The sequence below is a fragment of the Ruditapes philippinarum genome, unplaced genomic scaffold, assembly GCF_026571515.1.
Source record: "Ruditapes philippinarum isolate M1 unplaced genomic scaffold, ASM2657151v2 ctg2449_1_1_1_1, whole genome shotgun sequence".
Lineage (NCBI taxonomy): Eukaryota > Metazoa > Mollusca > Bivalvia > Venerida > Veneridae > Ruditapes > Ruditapes philippinarum.
Genome location: NW_026852463.1, coordinates 132,400 through 156,783, shown reverse-complemented (window position 1 = coordinate 156,783; position 24,384 = coordinate 132,400). Strand labels below are relative to the sequence as shown.

The 24,384-nt window shown below is 31.9% G+C and overlaps 1 protein-coding gene across 9 annotated transcripts in view; it reads left to right on the top strand.

Moving 5' to 3' along the window:
• LOC132713405 (focal adhesion kinase 1-like) overlaps positions 1-24,384 on the top strand; it is a 68,706-nt gene that overhangs the window by 10,046 nt on the left and 34,276 nt on the right. For 5 of the 9 annotated variants that reach the window (XM_060695995.1, XM_060696018.1, XM_060696010.1 and 2 more), the window contains exons 2-4: positions 12,585-12,797; positions 22,416-22,591; positions 23,159-23,246. In XM_060695995.1, the coding sequence (XP_060551978.1) occupies positions 12,585-12,797; positions 22,416-22,591; positions 23,159-23,246 (477 nt within the window). Of the gene's footprint in view, positions 1-3,784; positions 4,523-7,818; positions 7,922-11,924; positions 11,949-12,584; positions 12,798-19,494; positions 20,510-22,415; positions 22,592-23,158; positions 23,247-24,384 lie in introns of those variants that run through there. The other 4 variants (XM_060696033.1, XM_060696042.1, XM_060696049.1 and 1 more) reach the window with 4 other exon arrangements.

Below are 24,384 nucleotides of genomic sequence, written 5' to 3'. Positions count from 1 at the left end.
CAATTGGGCTTTACTGTATTGCAAGCACTATAATATAACAGCGTGCTGTTTGTAAATGTCACATGCTGCAGATTCTAGAGAAAAAAATCAAATGCCAGAAGCAGTGCTATATATATTGAGATATAAAACATGTTTGTATGTTGTTTTATATTGATTGTATGACCCACTAGCAGCTGCTTCAAGCTGCAAGCACAAGCTAGATCCATCTGGTTCTGATTCCATGCATTTTAATATGTCACACATGGCTTCACAAAACAAATGCTTATCTGTAGAATAATTATGAATCTGATTTTTTAACACAACATATTCTGCTATGAATTCTATTGACAATGTCATTTATGTAGCGTTAAGTCTTAGTCTGATTTTAACTTTGATTTTGATTAATGAAGGTCCATTTTGCTGAAGACCTGTTGGAAATGTTTTGTTGGATTCCAAAATGTAATGAAATGTATTAGCATTGTCCTTGGGAATGGCCTCTTTTGGTGTCCTTTAAGGATTCCTTTTTCTTAATCTTTTGTCATTGTTAATTTTGAAATTAACCAATTTGTAGAGTGCTCTTTAAAGGTTGCATAATTTTACTAAATAATGACATTATTTTTAATGTGCATGTTAAATGGACAATGTGAAAAAAATGTGTGCTGATTTTAGATAAATAATATAATGATGACAATAATGTTAGGATGAAAGGTGGGTCAACAGCAGTTAAGTACTGATTATAGTGTCTATGCTCACAAATATTTCAAGTATATCAACATTAATATTATGATATTTTTTCTAGTGTTTTTGCTGCATTTATGTTTAAGTCAGTGACTTATTCATTTGTAATTATCATTGTTATATTTTAGTAGATTGGTCATTTCTCAGTAATAGTGATCAGTGATGAACATTTATATGTTTCTAAATAACAGATATCATACTGGATTTATAAAACTTTTTATCTCATTATTTGCATAAATAAACAATTTGACACCGAATGTCAACTGATAGTTTTATGGATTATGGTGACCATATATTCATTAAGTATGAAACACAAAGAATGATCACCACAATCTGCTGTTGTGTCAGTTAACTTTATTTTTTATAATCATGTATAATTGATTATTGATGATGCCTGCCATAGATTAACATGAGTCAGTTGACTCACTCAACATGTATTTTTTTCTGCCTGCCAATAAATACTCTTTGACAATTGATGAGCTTGTGTTGGAATTCAGTGTGATGAAATGACAGTCAGGAAAGGATGACATTTCTGTTAGGATATTTGTTTCAAACATAATTGTGAATGAAACTGGATTTATTAAGATTCTCTATACATTCTAGTTGAAACAAAAGTAGATTTGTTATAGAGTAATTGTATCATAAACAATTAATTGCAAAAATTAATTGACATGTAAAGGTATAAATTTCTTAATTCAGGTTTATAAATCTGAATAGTTTAATCAAGTTTTTCAACAAAATTGGGAATTTTAACAGATATGAATGTATACTGGTAATTAATGTATTTATATTGAACAAAATGATTGATCAGGCTTTGACAGTGTGAAGTACATGAATTTTACATTTTCCTTGTCAAATATGTGAAAAATGTTACAAAGTTGTTGCGCACATACATTATATATGTGCATATAATTATCATGTTGGTGTAAAATTGAATTTTTGAAAAAGGGACTGGATTATAAGTTTTTCACTATAGATGTTATAATAATTAATGACAAAAAGTACATGAAAAATATTAGATACCTTTTTCATATTAAGTTTTAATGATAACAGTGTAGAATATAATTAAAAAAATTAAAAAAGTGGTAACTTTGATTCAATATAATACAGTATGTGATACATATTGAAAGTAGATTCTTTCAAGAAAATAGTTTTATTATTTGACAAATTAGATAAATTAATTAATTAATTGCTAAATAGAAGGAAAAAAAAAGAAGTAAATTTTTATAACTATTACTTTTTTTAAAACTTCAGTTCTTCTATATTTTATATTGCCCTTTGATCAACAGATTTTTACATTGTGTAATATAAAGTGATTCATGTCGTTCATGAAATGATAAAGAAAAGGATGGTGCGTCATTTAATTATTGATTTTCTATTATTTCTAGAAATTGCACATTATGTTTTAAACGTAGAACGGAAATTGCTGCAACTGCTGTTTTCCCCCGGCTGCACTATTCTATGCTGTCAACAGCAGTTTGTAATCTTTGTTAACAACACCTGCAATTTGAAGACAATTATTGATTTGTCATTGTCAGGGAAAAAGGTTATAGCGGCATGATGCTCTAGTCGGCAATCGTGTTACGTTACCTGGATCCTACAGGCATTGTCCTGGTTCCCTGCATGAACCATTGTTCTACTTAGTGGGATTGTCAACATCCGTGTTAAAATATCATATTGTTTTATCAACTTTCATATTGGGTTTTTATTATAATTGGATATTGATTGGTTTTTAAGGTTGGTGACACATTGTTAATTACACTATTTGTAAACACCTGGCTTTCCCACTGTAACATCTGAAAATCTTGAAATAGTGTGATATGGAATATTGCTTTATAAAGTTTATTAAGATCTTGGATGATTATATAAATTGAAGAACATGTATTTCAACTTGTTCTAAAAAAATTATTTAAAGTTTGTAACATGGTTAAAGCTCGGGATTATATTATTCATGCCAGGATAGCAAGAAGTGAACTAATCCTTTGGGAGATGTTTTAACATATTTTGTTGGCAAGATGTATGGACTACAACTGTATTGTTATGTTGTAATGGGGTTTTGTTGCTGATCTTGTTCATTTGAAATGATTTAAAGATCCTTGTTATTATGGTTGATAGATAATTGGAATTACATGCTTAATCAGTGACTGAAATTGAATACACTTGTTCTGTTTTGTTGCCCATTGATATTGTTTTCTAACTGTAGATTTACAAATTTGATAAGGTTTCAAAGTTTGTCCAGGTTTTTGGATCAATTTCATCTATAATAGAAAAGTTGAATTGAAGTAATTTCATGCTGTTGTAGATCTGTTAAATTTATTGAAACTGTTTTGTTGTATTAAATTACTTTAACCATAACCATGGGGTATGTTATGTAGTGCAATTGGTATGATGTTTGTTCACAAATGATATTTTACCATCTTTTCCATTTCTTATCATTTATCAGTGGTCACAGAATGATATAAATATTATTTGAGATAATTTACTCACTGTTAATAGGTACTGTGTTATTATTTGTCTAGATCGTGGTGGTGGTGGTGAGGTCTGGACATAATATATTGTCAGGTGTTAGAACAGAAGGGTTTCACTATGCTATGGTGCCAAGCCTTTGATCTTAATTATTAGTAAAGGTTTTATTAAAGTGATTAACCGAGATTAGTGGATTATTGCCTTATTAACATGGAGGATTAATTGATTAACCATTTCATACATTGACATGCAGGCACCTTAGAATGTATGGAGTTCTTAAGTCATAATGTGTCTGTTTTCTTTACAAGGAAATACATAATATTAAATGGCTTCTTGTCTGAAAAGCAAGTGGGTTATGTTTGAATATTTCTGGAATCTGTAAACAGTCTTGTATCAACAGGGTGTGTCTACTGGGTAACAAATGTTTACCTGAAATTTTATGAGGATTTTTCATGTCTGGTTAATGAACCTGGAGAAAAATAGAAGAGATATATTGTACTGAAATTAGTTAACCTTCAATCGCAGTCATGTTATATATACCTGGATTTTATATTGAAAACTTCTATAGCAAACTGTTATAAGTTTTAATATATGCATTTGCAATGACATTGATGTGGTTTTGATAGGGGGGATATATTGACAGGTATGTTAGCCATGACACAATATTAAAGGGTCATTGGTTCTTCATCAAAGGAGGAGATTTTTATCTGTGATTTTGTTTGATCACCTGTTGATGTTTCTTACTGGGATTTATTGATTAATTGACAGCATGATAAGAAAGATTGCGCAATAACTCAATTATAGTATGAATATTAATAAGGCCTGTGTTAAGCTATAAGAATACAGTGTATGAATATATGATAGAATATTTATGATAGTTGTATGAAGCAGCTGTATGCTAGGTTTTCTACAATGGTTTATTGATTAGATAATGTCTGTAAGGCCAGTCATTGTGTTTGTAATGCTTTAAGTGTTCTCACAGACTCACCCAATATTCCAGTTGTTGATCTCTCTTAAACAAACAAACTTGCCAATTATTGTTATACTACCTGAAGATCATCATTGTGTGGAATTATTATATAGTCTTACAATTGACTCACTATATTATAATGAGAATTTTATATATGTGAACATACACAGCATAAAATGCTGACATTGAAAACTCAAAACATGTGTCTATCAGAAATATGTCGACTGTGTTTTAAAGCATCAGTGGATTATATTAAAAATGTAATAATTGATTTTTAATTGATGGATTATTAGAGAAAAACAAAGTGAATTAAAAATGTATCAAGGAATGGTTTTAGCTGTTCATCCTAACAGGGACCAACTGTGTATGGTAAGTATTGTATCTTCAGTCTCTCAAATTTATATTTTATCATATCTTATTCTGTTCTCTCCTCAATTAAAATGTCAGTTTAAGATAATAGCCAAGGTGTTTGTTTTGTAACTAAATTACTTTATTGTCAGTAACAATGAAAAAGGGAAGCAGTTTAACAGTAATTCTTGTGTGATATCTTATATAAGTAAGTGCCAAATATTGTTAGCCCTTTAATTAATAGTACTATATCTAGTGTAAAAATTTAAGTTTGAAGTTCTTTTAAAGCCTGTAAATGTTATATTATAGAATTTTGAGACAAACATAACAGGGTTTTTTTTTGGAGAATGATTTTAAATTATTATAACTGGAGATCATATCCAAGTCAATATGCAAATCTGTTCAACACATTGCTTGGTTTTAGAGCAGGGAAATATTGAAATAAATTTGTAGAATTCTTACAATGTGCTTCAAGTTCACACACTGGGACAATAATGCAGCTTGACAATGATGCTACTTTGAGAGTAATTTAGTAAATTATTTAAGGTAGATTAGGTCTAATTAATGATGGATAGTTATGATAGTTTCTGACACCCCCATGGAGGTAGTTCCATCAGAGGGTGATTCAGTACATATCAGTTCTCTGACAACACCCTATGATGAGTTTAACAGAAGTCTAATAGACAGAGCATGCACATTCCAGTAAATATTTATCCTCTACAAATGTCTTTGAACTTTATATGATCAGGTACACAATTTAGAAATTTTAGGTAAAAGTAGTGTTATTTTTTACTGGTTCTTTTATTGTATTGTGTTCTCATATCTTTAAGATTATTTTAAGTAGGTGGAAGAAGCGTTGTTTTCCAACAATATTTCTATAATAAGTTTGCATACACTTTCATTTTTCAAATTCTTTAATTGTTTATCTTATTTTCTTTTTTTCAAAATTATATTGTTTTTTGTGTAGTAAATGATCAGTTTTAACCATGGCAATCATGGGATGAATTTGACTCCATGAGGTTTTTTTTAAATGTACCAAATATGACTCATCTATGTTAATGCATTTTTAGTCAATATTTGGTCAGATTTGGTCAGTTAATAATGAGCAAAGCTGTCCTATATCTTATGGCAACGTTCCCCTTTGTGACTGAGTGGTCAAGTTTAATCCTCGGTGACCGTGATCGTAACAGGCGACTAAATGGGGTCTAATAATTAAAGTCTATGCATTGCTTAACTTTAGCAGGTGAGGTGGTTAATTTGACCCCTGGGGTTGCTTTAAGTTTGTAACACCCGAGGTTAGCCAAAGTCATCTTTCCTGTTTCAGCACCATAATGACTTAAAATGTGTTGGTGCGCCGTAAAACCAAACAAACTTATGGTAAGGTCCTGTTCCATATGGTAAGGGTTACTTGACATAATGTGTATACCAAACTTTAGCCACTTATGGTAAACAAATAACGGTAAATATATTTATTTAACATTAATCTCTGATTTATAATTGTTGACTGTGTGTACTAATATAACATGCTTTAAGCTTGAATAAATTACTCATTTGTAACTTTAATCTTGCATTGACTATAAGAGTCAGACTTCTCAGTATCAGTTTAAGTCAGTATTTAAGATCTTTGAACCTTAGAATCACCAGCTTGAATCATATGTAATAATAAGTTTTTTCCATGACTACTTGGTCAATTACTGTATGTCAAATGCCATGCACTCCGCTTAGTACAGTCACTTTTAACTAGGAGAAGATAGCAATTGTTTGGAAAACTATGTTAGAACAGATGAGTTGTTAAAGGTCATTAAAGGTACATGGGATGGCCTGATTTTATGATTAAAACTCAACTTAACACAGTTTCACTGGAAGACAATAGTTATATTCAGAAAGAAAAAAAATCTGAGTTGTATTTGTACCGATAAAGGGAAGCAACTCTGTGTCTGAGCTTCAGAGGACTGGATTTTTAAGGAAAGACATTTCTTTATTTCTTTAGTTGGCCGATTATCCCATCCCATCCATACTCTGCTGTGTATTAACCTCGTAGTCATTCTAAAAGTAACCATGAAATATGATTTAATAGATGAAAAATCCAAACTCCATTTTAACTCCTACACTACTTAGACTTGAAGTTAACCTTTCTGCAGAGGTGATCAAGAGTTTGGTGTTCCTTACATAAGACCCAAATTAGACCCCATATAATTGTTATGTTGGTTCATGTTAACCTGGGAATTTTATATAGTATTAGATATGTGACATTTTTTATGATAGGATGATTACCACCTACACACCAGGGGTGATTATTTCCTGTCAAATTACCTGACATCCATGCTGTGATTTATCCTTTATTTATACATTGTTCATATAGTCACTTGTTACCTTAGTCACTTGTTATGACCACCAGACTGGCCATTAGTATATATAATATATACTTCAGGTCTACTACATACTAATGATAGCATGTCAGTGTACTAATATAACATACATACTTTTATTTCAAACGAGCGACCAATTATTTACATCATTAACTTATTTGTAATGTTAAAATTAATTTAATTTAATAGAATTTATAAAAAATTAAAGTTGCAACTCACCTTCAGTCATTTAAGTGCACCTCTATTTTCAAATTATATTTATATTCATTTTGAAGCATTATATTAAACAATTGAATGCTTTAGCCATAAGTCACCAATCAGCCTGCACACATCTGTTGCCCTGCCAATTCTACAATTTTGCTACCCAAATCAACAAAGGCGAGGTTAAAAATTACCCTGCCTGTCAGATCAACTTAATTGAACTCAGGTAATTTAATTTGAACTTATTGGCTGTTTCAATTGAATTTATATTCCATTGTCACTGTACAGTTAAGAATTATTTTTTTTTATGATTAATAATAAAAGGGAAATTTATTTCTCAAAGAAAATATGTTTTGTGACAGTCATATTATTTTTCCTTGTCTTTGAGGTTCAAATGGCTTTCTCAGTCATGACTAACATTTATATTGTAGACATCTTTTAATCTTGGGAAAATAATATTATACCACTATAATATAAGTGTATGAAACTCAGATATAAGCTTATATATGATAGTATTAAGTAATCAGAAATATACTTTCATTGTTGCATTATATAAGCAATAATATTGCTTGCCATTTGAATTCACTAGAGTATATTAGTAAATAAATAGCTTTTTGAATACCAAATAATTCTCTGTGTCATTTTATGAATTAGGTTATAAAGTTGCCTGTATGTTTATCAAGGTCTGGAATGTGACATTGGATCTTTTATAGGTGGGATAAATATATTAAAGTATATGCATATATACTGTTTTCATTTAGATATAGCCTAGTGTAAGATAAGACTTAAAAGTGAGCAGGATTATCAGTTATTGATGTGATTAAAACAGTTATTTGACAGGTGTTTGAAGGTAGGACTTTATATAAATGTGTATAATAAATATATTATTCAAATGCAAATGATATCGCAAGTGGTAAGTATTATACTTACTGGTTCTGTAGGGAAATATACAATTAATCAGGTGAATATTGGTGAGATATATAAGTTATATGATTATCTTTTCAAGGTGTTGTGTTCTTTTTTTGTGTGTTTAGGAATTTGTTTGTTTGTTTTCACTGAACTTTTATATGATGTTTTTTTAATTGATCAAGATCTGTGTAATATAAAACTGTTGTATTGTGTTTGAATTTATCTGGACCACCACAAAAGGTGAAATTTAAGCTAGAAATCAAAGTTTTAGTCAATTTGATGAATGCTTTTTTGAACAAATTTCTATTATATATGATAATCACATGGTTTACATTTTCTTACAATGTGCTTTCTTCATCTAAAAATTGATTTGATCCTTCATTGAAGCATTATTATGCTCCCCGAAAAATTTCGGGGGAGCATATAGTCGGCGCCTTGTCCGTCTGTCCGTCCGTCCCTCTGTCCGTCCGTCCGTCTGTCCGTCCGTTGTCTTGTCCGGAGCATAACTTGAAAACCCTTGGAGATAATTTGTTGAAACTTCATACAGTGGTAGAGGGCATCGAGGGGGAGTGCAGTGTCAAAGAACCATAACTCTATTTTGCCCGGTTTTTGAATTATCTCCCCTTATAGAAAAATCTTGTCCGGGGCATAACTCTAAAACTATAAGAGATATCAACATGAAACTTTGTAGGTGAATAGATCTCAATGGGTAGATGTGCAGTGCATAAGAACAATAACTCTTTTCATCCTAATTTTGGAGTTATTGCCCTTTGTTAATTTTAATACTTTGAACTTTGTCCGGAACATAACTTGAAAACCCTTGGAGATAATTTGTTGAAACTTCATACAGTGGTAGAGGGCATTGAGGGGGGGTGCAGTGTCAAAGAACCATAACTCTATTTTGCCTGGTTTTTGAATTATCTCCCCTTATAGAAAAATCTTGTCCGGGGCATAACTCTAAAACTATAAGAGATATCAACATGAAACTTTGTAGGTGAATAGATCTCAATGGGTAGATGTGCAGTGCATAAGAACAATAACTCTTTTCATCCTAATTTTGGAGTTATTGCCCTTTGTTAATTTTAATACTTTGAACTTTGTCCGGAACATAACTTGAAAACCCTTGGAGATAATTTGTTGAAACTTCATACAGTGGTAGAGGGCATTGAGGGGGGGTGCAGTGTCAAAGAACCATAACTCTATTTTGCCTGGTTTTTGAATTATCTCCCCTTATAGAAAAATCTTGTCCGGGGCATAACTCTAAAACTATAAGAGATATCAACATGAAACTTTGTAGGTGAATAGATCTCAATGCGTAGATGTGCAATGCATAAGAACAATAACTTTTTTTGTCCTAATTTTGGAGTTATTGTCCTTTGTTTATTTTAATACTTTGAACTTGAACTTTGTCCGGAACATAACTTGAAAACCCTTGGAGATTATTTATTGAAACTTCATACAGTGGTAGAGGGCATCGAGGGGGAAAGCAGTGTCAAAGAACCATAACTCTATTTTGCCTGGTTTTTGAATTATCTCCCCTTATAGAAAATCTTGTCCGGGGCATAACTCTAAAACTATAAGAGATATCAACATGAAACATTGTAGGTAGATAGATCTCATTGAGTAGAGGTGCAGTGCAAAAGAACCATAACTCTGTTAAGCCTTATTTTTGAATAATCTCCCCTTTTAGAAAAATCTTGTCCAGGACATAGCTGTAAAACTATAAGAGATATCAACATGAAACTTTGTAGGTAGATAAATCTCAATGAGTAGATGTGCAGTGCACAAGAATCATAACTCTACCTTGCCTAATTCTGGAGTTATTGCCCTTTGTTTATTTTTACTTTTTGAATTGTCCAGGACATAACTCGGAAATCATAAGAGATATCATCAAGAAACTTTGTAGGTTGATAGATCACATTGTTTAGAAGTGCAGTGCAAAGAACTGTAACTCTGCCTTGCCTAATTTTAGAATTATTGCACTTTGAACTTTTTCCACGGTGGGAAAGGTGAGGAGATGGTGTGTCATGCACAAGACCTAGACCTCTAACTCCAAGGTTAAGGTCACACATAGAGGTCAAACATCAGCAGTTGGAAAATCTTCATAATGACAATGTCTGGCCGATAACTCCATCACGCATCTAGGTATTTTGAAATAACTTGGCACAAATGTGTGTGGTATGATGAGACGGTGTGTCATTTGCAAGACCTAGACCCCAAACTTCAAGGTTAAGGTCACACTTTGAGGTCAAAGGTCAGCAGTGTGAATATTAAAAACTGCATGTTTAACGACAGCCATTGGCTCTCTTACTTAAACAGTTTTCTTATTGCAAAGAAAGTTTACAATTTTTTTTTTTGGTGTCCTAACATATATAGCAGGGACATCTATATCTTTTTATACACATTTCTAGCTGAATTGAGAAATGTAATGGAATAGAATTTTCGTTAAAGTGATGTTCAAACAGGCAAATCAAAACCTGATGTAAAACAGTCCTGCAGTGACAATCATTTGTTGTCACAAAAGTCTTATATTTATTTATATAGACAATATATGTGATGTCATTGTCACACATCTTATTTATTTCATAGAAGTACAGGTTAATAATAATATGATAACTTGGTTATGGAAGTACCAAAAAAAAAAAGGAAAAAGAAGTAATTCTACCATTAAATCTGAAATAAAAGTACATAATATTCAACAAACATGATGATATGCAGCCACATGTTCTGTTATATATATAAGATACATCTGGATGTATATCAACATGAACCACCTTCTGTTTATGTTGTTTTACATACCTTCACTTTTTTAAGCTGAGTGATCTAATTAATTTTATGATTTATTGAGTTGTCTGATTATATCAACAGCATGAGAAAAATGCAGGCTTTTATGGTAGGTTATACCTCTGTAAACTTGGCACACTATCTTACAAATTGTGGTTAAAAAAGTTGGCAAAGTGTACTGAATAAACCATCAAATGACCACATAGGTGACAAAGCCATCCTTCGGGGTATATTTAACATGAAATTTCTACATTCATATATTAAACTTTTACTCGGTTTATATAAAATATTTTGAATCTGATATCACCTGTAATGGACTGTGAAATGTAAGCAGGGGAAGTAAACCATAAATGAGTAACACGCACAAACAATAAACAATTTTTGATATGAAGATCCCTTCAATTCTGACTCACATTGAAACTTCTGTTCTAATTGATATTCATATTATATAGACTTTATTCAGTGACTGCTTTCCTCAAACTCATGTAGCAGTTTTTTTGTTTTTTTGTTTTCTTTAATTTTTAATCTGACATTAATTAAAGATGAAGGAAAAAGAAGTAGTAAGTGTGACACATTCATTTCTAATTATTTATTAAATAATAAGTATTCTAATTGTTTAAAAAATCTTTTCGTAGTAAAATATGATTTACTTATTTATGGGTGTTAATAGATGATGTTTGTTGAAGAAAGATTAAGAGAATATAAACAGAGGCAATTGAAGTAAACAAAAAAAAAATCACAGAAAATGAGTTTTTTTAGGTGTATCAGTGATAAATATTTCTAGAGATTTATATCTGCTTGAGTGGAGGGGAGGGAGGGGGGTAGGAATTTTATAGTTTTTGTGCAGGCAAAAATGTCTTATCATACTCGTGTATATCAAGATATAGTGAGAGGAGATTCAAAGAAAAGTGAATCACTGAGAGGAGAATTCTGTCTTTGTGGAAACATACCAGTCTATTGTACCTGCTGATCAACTGTTCCTGTTTTAACTGCTGCCATTTCTGACTCCTCTAATGTTACACTGAACTTACTGCTTTAATACATGCACACATCTTGTTTTTCGCGATCATTATTTTAATTTTTGTGCTGTTAGTTATTGTACTTTCCTGCAAAAGAGGCAGAATTGTGTTGTTGAATTGGATATATTATTATTAGATTGTTTTTGTACATATTAATCATTGCAGGTAATGAATTTTTGTAATAAAGTTATGCATTAGTTAATTAAATATTTATTTATTATGCTTACATCTGATAAATTTATATAGGAACTTCAGGTTTGTGGATAGATATAAAATTTTATTTTTGTTTTATGGTGTAGCAATGTTTTGTTCAGATGGAGTTATGTTATTCATGTTAACTGGTATATTGTAGAATTCATGAGGGTATTTAGATAGGATAATTAGCTTAATTTTAATAGGGCACCCAGGTGTACAATTTACAATTCTCTTCTTTGAGGGATAATTACTGATATTACATTTTATTGTTTTTACTGTCAAAGAATTATAGGTGGCATTAAGGAATAATGAAATAACTTTTGAAGATGGTTTTTGGGCCAATGCAATAATGTCTTTACACAGAAATAAATTATTGTAAACGAGTCATTCATCTGTTATCATGAACTTCTCTATCAGATGAAAACTTTGATGTACACTTTCAATCTTATCACAAAGGCTTTACTTTCATGCTGTTCTTTTCTATTTTGAAAATTTTAGAAATCCTTGGCCATACATCCATAAGTAGATACTAAGTAAATATATTTTCTTACAAAATAAAAACAGTATTAAATTTCTATTTTAATTATTTTATGTCTTTATTTTTAGATTGCAAGATGGAGTAAGCTATGGAGATTGATACAGGATGGTGAATGTGACACTTGTGCTGATTTTGTAGTGGACAGTGACCTTGACCTAGATTCAAACTCGACCTTTGACTCCAAGGTCAAGAAATTCCTAATGGATAGGTCTATATTAAAAGTTCACCTCCCTAATGGAGGATTCAACATGGTGAAATATGGAGATGCTACAGATGTTAAGGTATGAATTCTTTTGTCTTCATGCACTATTATAATCTTCCATTTATGATTCTTCTATCATAAAAGACATAAACCAGTAAATTGTAAAAGGGTATTAAGTGTAAGTGGTCAAGTTGTCTGCTTCTTAACTGAGAATTGGGGTTCAACTGCAAGGTGATAACAACAATATTTTAGATTATTTCCTCATATTACATCAGAACTTGGTTAATCTTGGCATTTGTTGAACTGCTTGAAAGTGATTAAAATCAGCAAGGTAAAATGTTTTGACTAAAGTGGAATTTCATTATAACAGTGAGCAATATTAGTGAGGTATAGCAGCAAGCTAGTTTACAGTTTTGACCTGTGGTATATTGGGTACTGTTTGGTACCTTCCTACATATGATTGGCAGGAAGGTATGGTGTTAATTGGTGTTTAACTGTTTATAGATCTATATTGGCCATTCATTGAAATGCCCAGCTGTATCTAGACAGCTGTCAGAACCAGCAGAACTATCTATATCAATCTAGTATATACTTTCTGCTCTCTGGCCCATCATAATTGCTAACCATACCATACTACAGTTATTTTGTTGTTGTTGTTGTTTTTGTTTTGATTTTTTTGGGGGGAGGGGGGAGATATATTTTATTCAGTCAAAGTTTCCAAAATTATTATTTCTTACTTGGCATCTTATTCTAAGAGACATTAATTTGGATTTAGTGTTATTAACTTTTTAGATTTACCCTTGTCCGTCTGTCCTTCCGTCCGTCCTTCCGTCCGTCCTTCTGTCCGTCCGTCCGTTCACTTTTGTGTCGCACATAACTCAAAAAGTATTTGACCTAGAGTCATGAAACTTTACAGGAATGTTGATCAGCATGTGTAGTTGTGCACCTGGGTATTTTCGTATGGATATTTTTAGTATTTTCAGAGTTATTGCCCTTGACTTAGTAAAATTTTGCAATTTTCAACTTGTGTCGTATGTAACCCAAAAAGTATTTGACCTAGAGTCATGAAACTTTACAGGAATGTTGATCAGCATGTGTTGTTGTGCACCTGGGTATTTTCGTCTGGATATTTTTAGTATTTTAAGAGTTATTGCCCTTGACTTAGTAAAATTTTGCAATTTTCAACTTGTGTCGCATGTAACTCAAAACGTATTTGACCTAGAGTCATGTAACTTTACAGGAATGTTGATCAGCATGTGTAGTTGTGCACCTGGGTATTTTCGTCTGGATATTTTTAGTATTTTCAGAGTTATTGCCCTTGACTTAGTAAAATTTTGCAATTTTCAACTTGTGTCGCATGTAACTCAAAAAGTATTTGACCTAGAGTCATGAAACTCAAATTACAGGAATGTTGATCAGCATGTGTAGTTGTGCACCTGGGTATTTTCGTATGGATATTTTCAGTATTTTCAGAGTTATTGCCCTTGACTTAGTAAAATTTTGCAATTTTCAACATGTGTCGCACGTAACTCAAAAAGTATTTGACCTATCTAGAGTCATGTAACTTTACAGGAATATTGATCAGCATGTGAAGTTATGCACCAGGTATTTTCTTCTGGATTTATTTTCTATTTTTAGAGTTATTGCCCTTCACTTAGAAAATTTTTGCAATTTTCAACTTGTGTAGCAAGTTACTCAAAAAGGATTTGACATAGTCATTAAACCTTATGGGTAGGTTGCTCAGCATATTTAGATTTGCACCTGGGGTTTCGCTTGTGAATTTATCCAGTATTTGTAGAGTTATTTCCCTTGACAGAAAAGTGGCGCGGTGGGGGCACCCGTGTCCTATGGACACATTTCTAGTTATTTATATAGAAACGTAAGACTCCTTATTAAGCCAGTAATTATATAACATCCTGGGTGGGGCAACTAAAATAGTCTAAGAATTTAGTTGTGCAGGCATAGGTTAGATTGTATTACCATGTACCTGGAGTCTGATACTCTGTTTTGCATAGTTTTTCATGCTGTGCTATCTGATTAAATGATGCAAAAAGTTTATCGGTATAAACCCTCATTATAAGATTATATAGAGAAATGAGCTCTAGTGACGTCAAATACAGTAGAATCATATTCCAAGAAGCTTTCTACAGATTTGATATGTAGATATAACAGATAAGAACAAGGTTTGCTTTACTTTCTGTAAGTAGGGTGGTGATGTTTTTTGTTCAGAAGTCAAAGTCTTGAGGCATTTTGTGATTTAGTAAAATCTGCATTTTTTCTACTGTAATTTTTGCAGAGACTTAATGTTGTAAGGCAACAGCGGTCCCTCTTAAGAAATTCAATAGAAACAATGGATTCACTTACCATGATTGTGAGATTAAGGAATATTATTAAGATTCATAGTTTAATCAAATTGTAGCTAGACTAGGTCTATTTTTAAAAAATAATTCAGATTAAATGTTTTGATCATTAATTCATATTAAACACATTCATTTCATGATACTAGAAAGTCTTAAAGTAAAATTCCTTTTCACAAGCATATTTGTGGCTTTATTAATAAGACCAGCAATACTTGTTTTTGTAGGAAATATTCTCAAGTTTAATCGGCAGTCAATCAGTCTGTATGCTGTCAAAATATTGTTGTATTGAGCCCATCTGTTGATGTATTTATTGAGTAGTCATCATCACTTCAAGGGTATTTCAGTAACAATATTAATAAACAATTGTTGTACTGGGCTACCTTCTAACATTCCTCACTCTTCACTCTGTTTGCACTAATATAAACAGTCTTAATAGAAGCTCCTTCAATTTCAATTAGATCAAAGAAGTTCTTTTGCAGCATCTTAGAAAAATATCAAAGGGGAATAACTTTTAAGTTGTCTTTGCTCAAGCAAATTATTAACAAAATTATTCCCCTTAAATTTTAAACATTGGGAAACCATGCTGTGTTTTTGGAGAGAAAAAAATCAATATCTGTTAAAAATTTAAGATCAGCATCGAAATTTCTATATTATGTAAAAATGTATAAAGACATCTAAACATAATGATAACTAACTCGGTTACTGAGATAACTAACCCGGTTACTGAGATAACTAACTCGGTTACTGAGATAACTAACTCGGTTACTGAGATAACTAACTAGGTTACTGAGATAACTAAGTCGGTTACTGAGATAACTAACTCGGTTACTGAGATAACTAACTCGGTTACTGAAATAACTAACTCGGTTACTGAGATAACTAACTCGGTTACTGAGATAACTAACTCGGTTACTGAGATAACTAACTCGGTTACTGAGATAACTTACTCGGTCACTGATAATTTGACTTGAGTTCCCTCATACCATCACCTGTCACTGTCACATCTGTCACAGTCACATCTGTCACATTTACTTGTCACATCAACATAATACTTTCTTCAGATCTATATTTTGTTTTCTGTAGTTAAAATCTAATGTTTAATTGAGGCAATAGTGACTCATTAATTTCTGCACACTTAGTGGAAACACCCATTTACTATTCCATTTCTAGAAGCACAATAAGTTTTTGATTTGAATTTGCTGAATGTTTGACCAAATAGAACTATCTATTTCTGATCAGGTCATTTTGCTTTGTTGTAAGAATGAATCAGTGAGATTTATGAATATTTACAAGTTGTAATTACAAACCAATGTCATCAGCAGATATTTGAATTATTTCTTTCCTTAAATAATACTTCATGAAAATTGAACATTGAATTGATATGAATTAATGTAAATGACTAGTAAATTTTAATATCAAGGCAACAAATGATTTGTTCTGGAAAAAAAATCATTTCTAAGAAATATTTAAGGACTTTCTAGCATTCAAAAATAATCAAATTTATCTACAGAAAAATAAAAGAAATTGCCCCAAAATAATTATTAAATACAGCTGTGTATCTGGTATCATATATAACAGAGAATTGATTGTATGCCAATGTTTGAAAAACGAAAAATGAACATCTGGTATTTTACCCATTAAATCTTATTTGATTAAAATGTTTCTTTGATGCAGTTGGTGGTAACCCAGAGTTTTGATAGAAGTATTCCAAAGTTATCTCCAAAATGAGACCCAAGAATTTCAGGCTTTCTGAATACTGAAGATAATGTATAATGAAATTATTCCTAGTATGCTCACTTATTAAGTAACAAAGTTTTAAAAAGATGGAGGAATTTGTAATTGTCTTTGGTTAACTCTTTAATGATAATGCTTCAATGAAATAATGGTCTCTGAAAATGCTGGTAAAATAATAGAGAATGTGTACATTAATCTAAGATCAAGAGTATAATGACAATATTCTTCTTTCTGAAAGTTAAGTTGTCCCCTTGTCATTATGTAGACATTCTTTTTGTTGCATTGATGAACCTTTCTGGCATTCTGATACAAGATCTTGTAGAAGTCTTTGTTTACTTAATTAATTTATGTTGCATTAATTGTGTTTGCATTTCTCAGTGTCTTTAAGTACACATACATTAATTAATTATCAAGATGTATTCTGGCATATAGGTATCATACTATATACCATGCACTCTGTGATACCATTATTGTGTCGCCTCTACGGAGTAGTGGCGACATATAGGGATCACTTCTCCGTCGTCTGTCTGTCCGTCTGTCTGTCCGTCCGTCTGTCTGTCTGTCTGTCCGTCCGTCCGTCCGTCCGTCACAAAACTTGTCCGGACTACTCCTCATAAACTACTGGTGCAATTTCATCCAAACTTTACAGGAATGATCAGTACCAAGTGTAGTTGTGCATATTGTCAGCATTTTTCGGTTTAATGATTTTTGTCAGAGTTATGGCCCTTTAATAATTTTTAATTTTAAAGTTTGTCCGGACTACTTCTCTTATACCACTAATGCAATTTCAATGAAACTTTACAGGATTGATCTGTAGCTCAAGTCCTTGCGCATATTGCAAGGGTTTTCCGGTTGAATGATTTTTGGCCGAGTTATGGCCCTTTGATAAAAAGGTTTCTTTTTCTGTGGGTTGCCAGATACACAAAAGCTTGTCCGGACTACTCCTCATAAACTACAGGTGCAATTTCATCCAAACTTTACAGGAATGATCAGTTAGAAGTCAAGTTGTGCATATCATCATTCATCTTCTGGGTCAACAATTTTTGTCAGTTATGGCCCTATAATTACTTTTATTTTTAAAGTTTGTCTGGACTACTCCAGTTAAACCACTAATGTAATTTCAATGAAACTTTACAGGATTGATCTGTAGCTCAAGTCCTTGTGCATATTGCACGGGTTTTCCGATTGAATGATTTTTGGCTGAGTTATGGCCCTTTGATAAAAAGGTGTTTTTTTCTGTGTGTTGCCAGATACGCAAAAGCTTGTCCGGACTACTCCTCATAAACTACTGGTGCAATTTTATCCAAACTTTACAGGAATGATCAGTACCAAGTCTAGTTGTGCACTGTCCGTCTGTCTGTCCGTCTGTCACAAAATTTGTCCCAACATGAAATTGGCCATCATGAGGCGACACATGTGATTACTGATTGCTCTTGTAATAGATCTGTTACACTGATTTCACAGGTAGTTCTGTCACTGTCACATTAAGTCATTTCACTAATTGTTAATGATTACTTTAGAGTCTGTCTTTTATTATTGTTCTGATTGGTTACCTTTGTATCTGTTCCTGACATATACCTGGACATAGTTTCTATATGATGTTTATTGTCAGATCCAGTGAGGGTCTGGTAAATAGGCTGTTTTCTTGTTGATAAAGATAGAATCATTTTCCAGGCAGGTGGTTGTTCTTGTGCCAGTACAGGTAAAAAGAGGAACTTGATAGACATATTTGTAGATGATGAGTCAGACCACATTAGAAACTGATCAAGTCCTAAATACTTTAATACATTTTGTTAATTTTAAATCATTTGATGTAGGACGTCTTAAAGTTGATATTTTGTGGATGAAAATGTGTTTGAAAAATTCCAGGTGATTCAACTTAGGTGGCATAGGAAATGACTTTGTCATCTGGATGTTTTGATAATGTAATAGTTTTAAAATGATTTGAAATTAATCTTACACATAGTAATTATGCAACAGATAATGAAGAATGCTAGTTTATGAATGTATGTTGAGGTTAGCCACGGCATACTGACAGTTTAAGTGTAGCCTGTGGTGTAATACGATGCATTCATATTCATTGTTACATGCTAAATGCCAATCTTTTTTAAATGTCTAGAAATTTAGAAGTGGCAGGTATTTTGATTCTAATCAGGAAACATTTCTATTTATGGAAACAGGCAGTCTTAAGATCTGATAAGCTTGCGCGAATATAATTGTATAACAGTATATAAGTTATACAACAGAATAATAAAACAATAGCTGTTTAATATTAACATACCAGTGTTTGGATGGTCTGCTAATTAAAGAAATGTTAATGAAAGACATAGTGAGATAGTACATAGAGGAACTGAGAGCTGGAGTAATATGAGTAAATGATACCACATTCCGTGTGTTAGAACAATGTTTATTTAGGAACAGTTTGCAGTCTTCCATTCATCATTGTTATTTATTTGCTGGAAGAAACGTGCTTATGAAATGATTTGCCTGTGGAAGGATGTACCTGTTGTTGGATAGTTGTAGAAAGTTGTTTTGGAATTTTAAAAATAATTCTCAATCATAATTACTGTTGTGACAGTGAGCTTCAGCTGCTGGTGTAGTATGTTAAATTGAACTTTCAGTAGTTACAAAAAAGAAAAGAAAGGTGTTTGTATTCAGGTTTATTGAGGGCATTATGAACATCTTTTGAAAACATTTTCATCAAGTAATCTATGGAAGTTCAGTTTATTTACTTGTCTTTAACACCTATACAAGATGAAGGAGCACTCTGGAGCAAAGAAAACAGAATATTTCAACAGATGTCTTGATAAACTCTTGTGATTCATCATTTATTACTTGCATAAATTGCAAAAGTTTGATGCAAGATTTTTGTACAGGGAGCATATGGCATGTCAGTCAGAGATTTTCCTCAGGGAGGGATTACTGCATTTGTAATCTTCTCAGAAGTAACATAACCTTGCAGCAAGTGATACCTCCCTATCTCTGTGACTGATACAAACAGCCATAAATTTTCATGATTTCTCCCATATTTCTTAACATTTTTCTCTTAACATATTCTCCAGATTTTTTTTAATCTAGACTATAGGAGGTTACATTTTGCAGAATGATTTTATAGATATGAAAACATGAAAAAAATGAAATCTGGTTATGTTTAAGAGGGTTGAACAGTTGAAAGAAAAAGTGGAATCAACAAATGTTAAATGAAACAGGTAAATGGAAACTTGAACTACCTTGTTTCAAAGATTAAAGTTTTGTTTCAAAGATGATTAAACTTCCTGTGGATATGGCAGAGAAAAGGAGAATATTTTACTGTTAGGAAGGTGATTCATGTAAAGTGTGGTTTGCAAGACATCTTGAATTGTGTTGATTATAGCATTGTATGAAAATGTAAGAGGATATATATCATAAAAACGGGCAATGTTTGGATGCCAGTGTATCAGGCAGGGATTTGTGTTCATGTTTTCATTGTTTTTCAAGTGGAATTGTGATTACCTGTAGGTAATAAAAATGCTTATGATAAGTGATTGGCTATAGAAGATAGACTGTAGGTCACTCTATGGTTAATGTTTACCTGCTAGGAGGGTACAGTAGATTTATGTTGGATATTAGAAAGTGAAACATGATGGACTTGTTAGAGGTACATGTTGGTATATACATGACCGTACTGGTCTATAATACTTGTAGACTTAAAATCAAGGTTTGTTCTACTTTCATTTCTTCTTTCAGTTCTTCTTTCAGTTCTTCTGTACATGATTGATCAACTTCATGTACTTTAACAGTGACAGTTTCACAAACTGTACTTTTGTTAACTGAATGTTCATTTATTATGTCTCCCAAAATTTTTGGAAGACATATTGTTTTTGCCTTCGCCGTCTGTCCGTCGATTGCACATACTTTAACAGTGACAGTCTTACACACTGTGCTTTTGTTAATAGCATGTTCAATTATATGTCTGCAAATTTGTTTTAAATGAAAAGTAGTTTATGCCTTGTCATGCAATATTACAAGCATATTAAAGGTTAATGGAAGATTGTCACAGCTAGGTCAGTTTGGAGAGTGGGGTGGGGGCATGTTGTGCTGAATTCTTTTAGTTAATTTGGAATGAACCATATATATATAACTATTGATGTCACTCTACCTTCTATCACCTCACATCTATTGTTCTGTCTTTACGACAATGAATTGTTATATATCTGAAATGCAGATCAAAAGTTGTATTATCATTTCTGTATGTTTCTAGCTTAAGTATATGTATTAATTTTGCACAAACTGACAAAGTTTGTTACATGATAAGTTTCTTACAACACTTAACATAATGGAAAAGTTATAAGCTCATGAATGAAATATATACATGAGGCTTCCAAGTGAAGATATAAATGATTGTTTTAATCATGGAGTAGACTATGCAGAATGTTTCCATGCTTCCACTTAGACATTTTCATACATTAACTGCATAATGCATTCCATCTTCATTCATTATTCATACTGCAGTGGCATAAACCTTTTCCCTTATCCCATACAAAAAAGCAGCAGGTAATTGTTGGCTACATATAGTTTACACATTACAAATTATAAAGATACTTATTCTGCAGCACATCCGACCTTTAACTTATTACTAATCTAATGGGTATAATCAGTGTAGGTATCACTGGTACACATGTAGGTGTGTTAATTACAGTTTGAAGCAGGTACTTAAACAAAATAACAGCTAACAAATGAGCTTTATTAATTGTGAAATCTGAAGAAAAGGAGAGGGCTTATTTGTTATACAGGCCACTTAATTTATTTGTATTAGCAGCAGATAATCAGCATATAAAGGGAGAAACTAAAAAATACAAATAGAAAAACAAACTAGCTCAGAAAGCGCTACTCTGCCTTCCCAGTCCCAGAACCTCAGATATTACATTTACAGTAAAATTCCTATTAAATGCCCCCGGGGACTTAAAACATTTTCCAAAAGGGGGGCTATTATTACAACACAGTTTTTCCGAAGTCCAAAAATCATTGTAAATACATTTAGTGCTAGCAAGTGTTGGTAATAACATTAAAAAGTGTTAAGATTTTAAAGTTCATTCTTTAAATTAAATGGATTCTGAATGGTTTGAATGAAATTATGGATTTACTCATGAGTTCAGCACTGATGAGTAGATTGTTTTTCTTATCAAAAGGCCTGGGGGCCTTTATAAGGGGAGGGGAGTTTATTAGGAATTTTACGGTATATGTTCTAGCATTTTCATCATCCTTACAATTAACAAAAATGCTGTCTTTAAACATTGTTCATTTACACCTGTGTTTTATTTCTCTTAGATAAACAGTAGCATCATTCTGTATGTTTCAAAGTTAATGGGCTTATTGTAATTATACAAAGTACAAAAATTATATCTGGTTTTTAAATTAAGTGTAAAAGAGCTCATTCTTTTATCAAGTCATGTGATACAATACTGTCTGTTTCCTGCTATATGATATAATGATATATATTCTACACTATATAACCTTTATTCATGGAAATGACATACAATGATAAATATCATGAACAAACAAGAACTATGATAATTTCATATAATGAGGCTCTTTGATAAGCAAATTATGTTTTCTATTTTCAGGACATCATTAAGCTGGTAGTAGGACGTTTAGCTGCTGGGGATAGATTTTTCTCAAAATGTTTTGCATTAAAGTTGGTTCACACAAATTCTCGAGAATGTTATTGGCTACACAACAATCTCACAATGTACCAAGTAAAACAGAAATACGAAGCTTCAAGACCCCCTGATGAATGGAGGTAAAATGTTTCTGTAACATTGTTTTGTTTAATTCACACATAAAATATGAAAATATACGGGGACTTTGAGCTTTAACTGGTGGGAGAATACCTTAGGTGTTTACCCTGGTATCACCATGAAACTTAACAAGTGGATATATTTCATCGCTGAAAAGAGCAATGCACAAGCACTTTGATTTTCTTTTGCATACTTGTGTTATTGTTTGTGCAGTTACCACAAATCATGAACTTCTTGCTAACAAAGTGGCCTGCAGGAGAATCATTTCTAGTTTGTACAGTAAAGCATTAAATTTTGACTAGACCCAGATTTTTGTAATCACTTTATATCCTCATAATGAAAATAAATGACTGAAAATAATTGGTATAGTAATGGTTATAATACTTTGAGGTAGTTTGACTCCAGTAAGATACATTGGGACGAGTCCCTGTGTTTTTATAGAAGAAATATATTGCATCTGTTATTTCTATGCAAATGACTTTTTGATTACCACACTGAATTTTTCTATCTGTTTTGTATGTGAAATAATTGCGCAGCTATAACTCATTGTTTTATCATTTTTTATACAGGTATGAGTTAAGAGTGAGATACCTGCCAAAGAATTTTCAAGAACTCTACTCAAAAGATAAAGTGACATTCTATTATTTATATGATCAGGTATGTAGATATTAATTTTGTTGAGACTTGTAGCTGGAACAGATAGCAGCATGCATATAAACAAATGCCACAAGTATCAAAACTTACAAACAGCCAGATCAGCCTGTATAGTCTCAAAAATAATGAGAGAATGTTGTTGTTATAGATGTTATTATATAAGCTTGAATGGTAGATACTGTATGGATAGTTAACATCAAATGTCCATGCATACAAAATTATTGTAGATTAGCAGAATTATGGCCCTGTAATAATTATTGTTATGCTTCATTTGCATTTGACTTGAAAAGCATATTAAAATGATAGAATTATGGAACTTTGTAAAAAAATATTTGTTATCATGCACATTCATTCATCTTGTTAATTTGTCACACATTCATTGGACATTATCAGAGTTATAAGCACATTTGGATGTGTCACCCCAAAAGTATAACTGCTTTGTTTATACATACCAGTAATTTAACAAATATTTTGTGACATTTCTTGTTACTAATACTTTAAAAATTTCTAGGGCAATAAACCTCTATTTTTCGCTACTGTCATGTTAAACAACAATCATTCTATTGTTATAGATATGTATCATAGGGATTTGATAATTATCATGATTATATCATTTTGTCATTTATAGTTTAGTGGTAAAACAAACAGTCTCCAATTAATGATGGATGATGTACAGTGTTGTCATGATATATTTTACACTGTATTAAATGTTTTAACATGTGAAGATAACTATCAAGACTGTATCAAGTGTTAAAGCTATCGTGAGATTTTGGACAAGTTAAAGATGACCCATCCACATATTTACTCTCAGATATAGTTCTGTAGATAAATTTTGGCTTCTGTAGATATATACTAGCTCCTGTCTATGAGGGAAAAGTTGATTCAAAGTAACTGTTTTTTGGTGGACCACTTGTATAAGATGACAGGAAAGGGGGTTAAAATAGTGATGAATGTGATTGTTATCAGAAATAACAACATGTTAGAGAGATGTTATATCTATGAGTCTGTAAGTTTTAAAGGTGGGGTATCATGATCTGAAAACTAATGATCTATCATTAAATATAGTGGTCATGCTTTGTACATTGAGAAAGTAATACACTTCACACGATTTTGTGATTAGCTGAAACATTATCTGATTCTG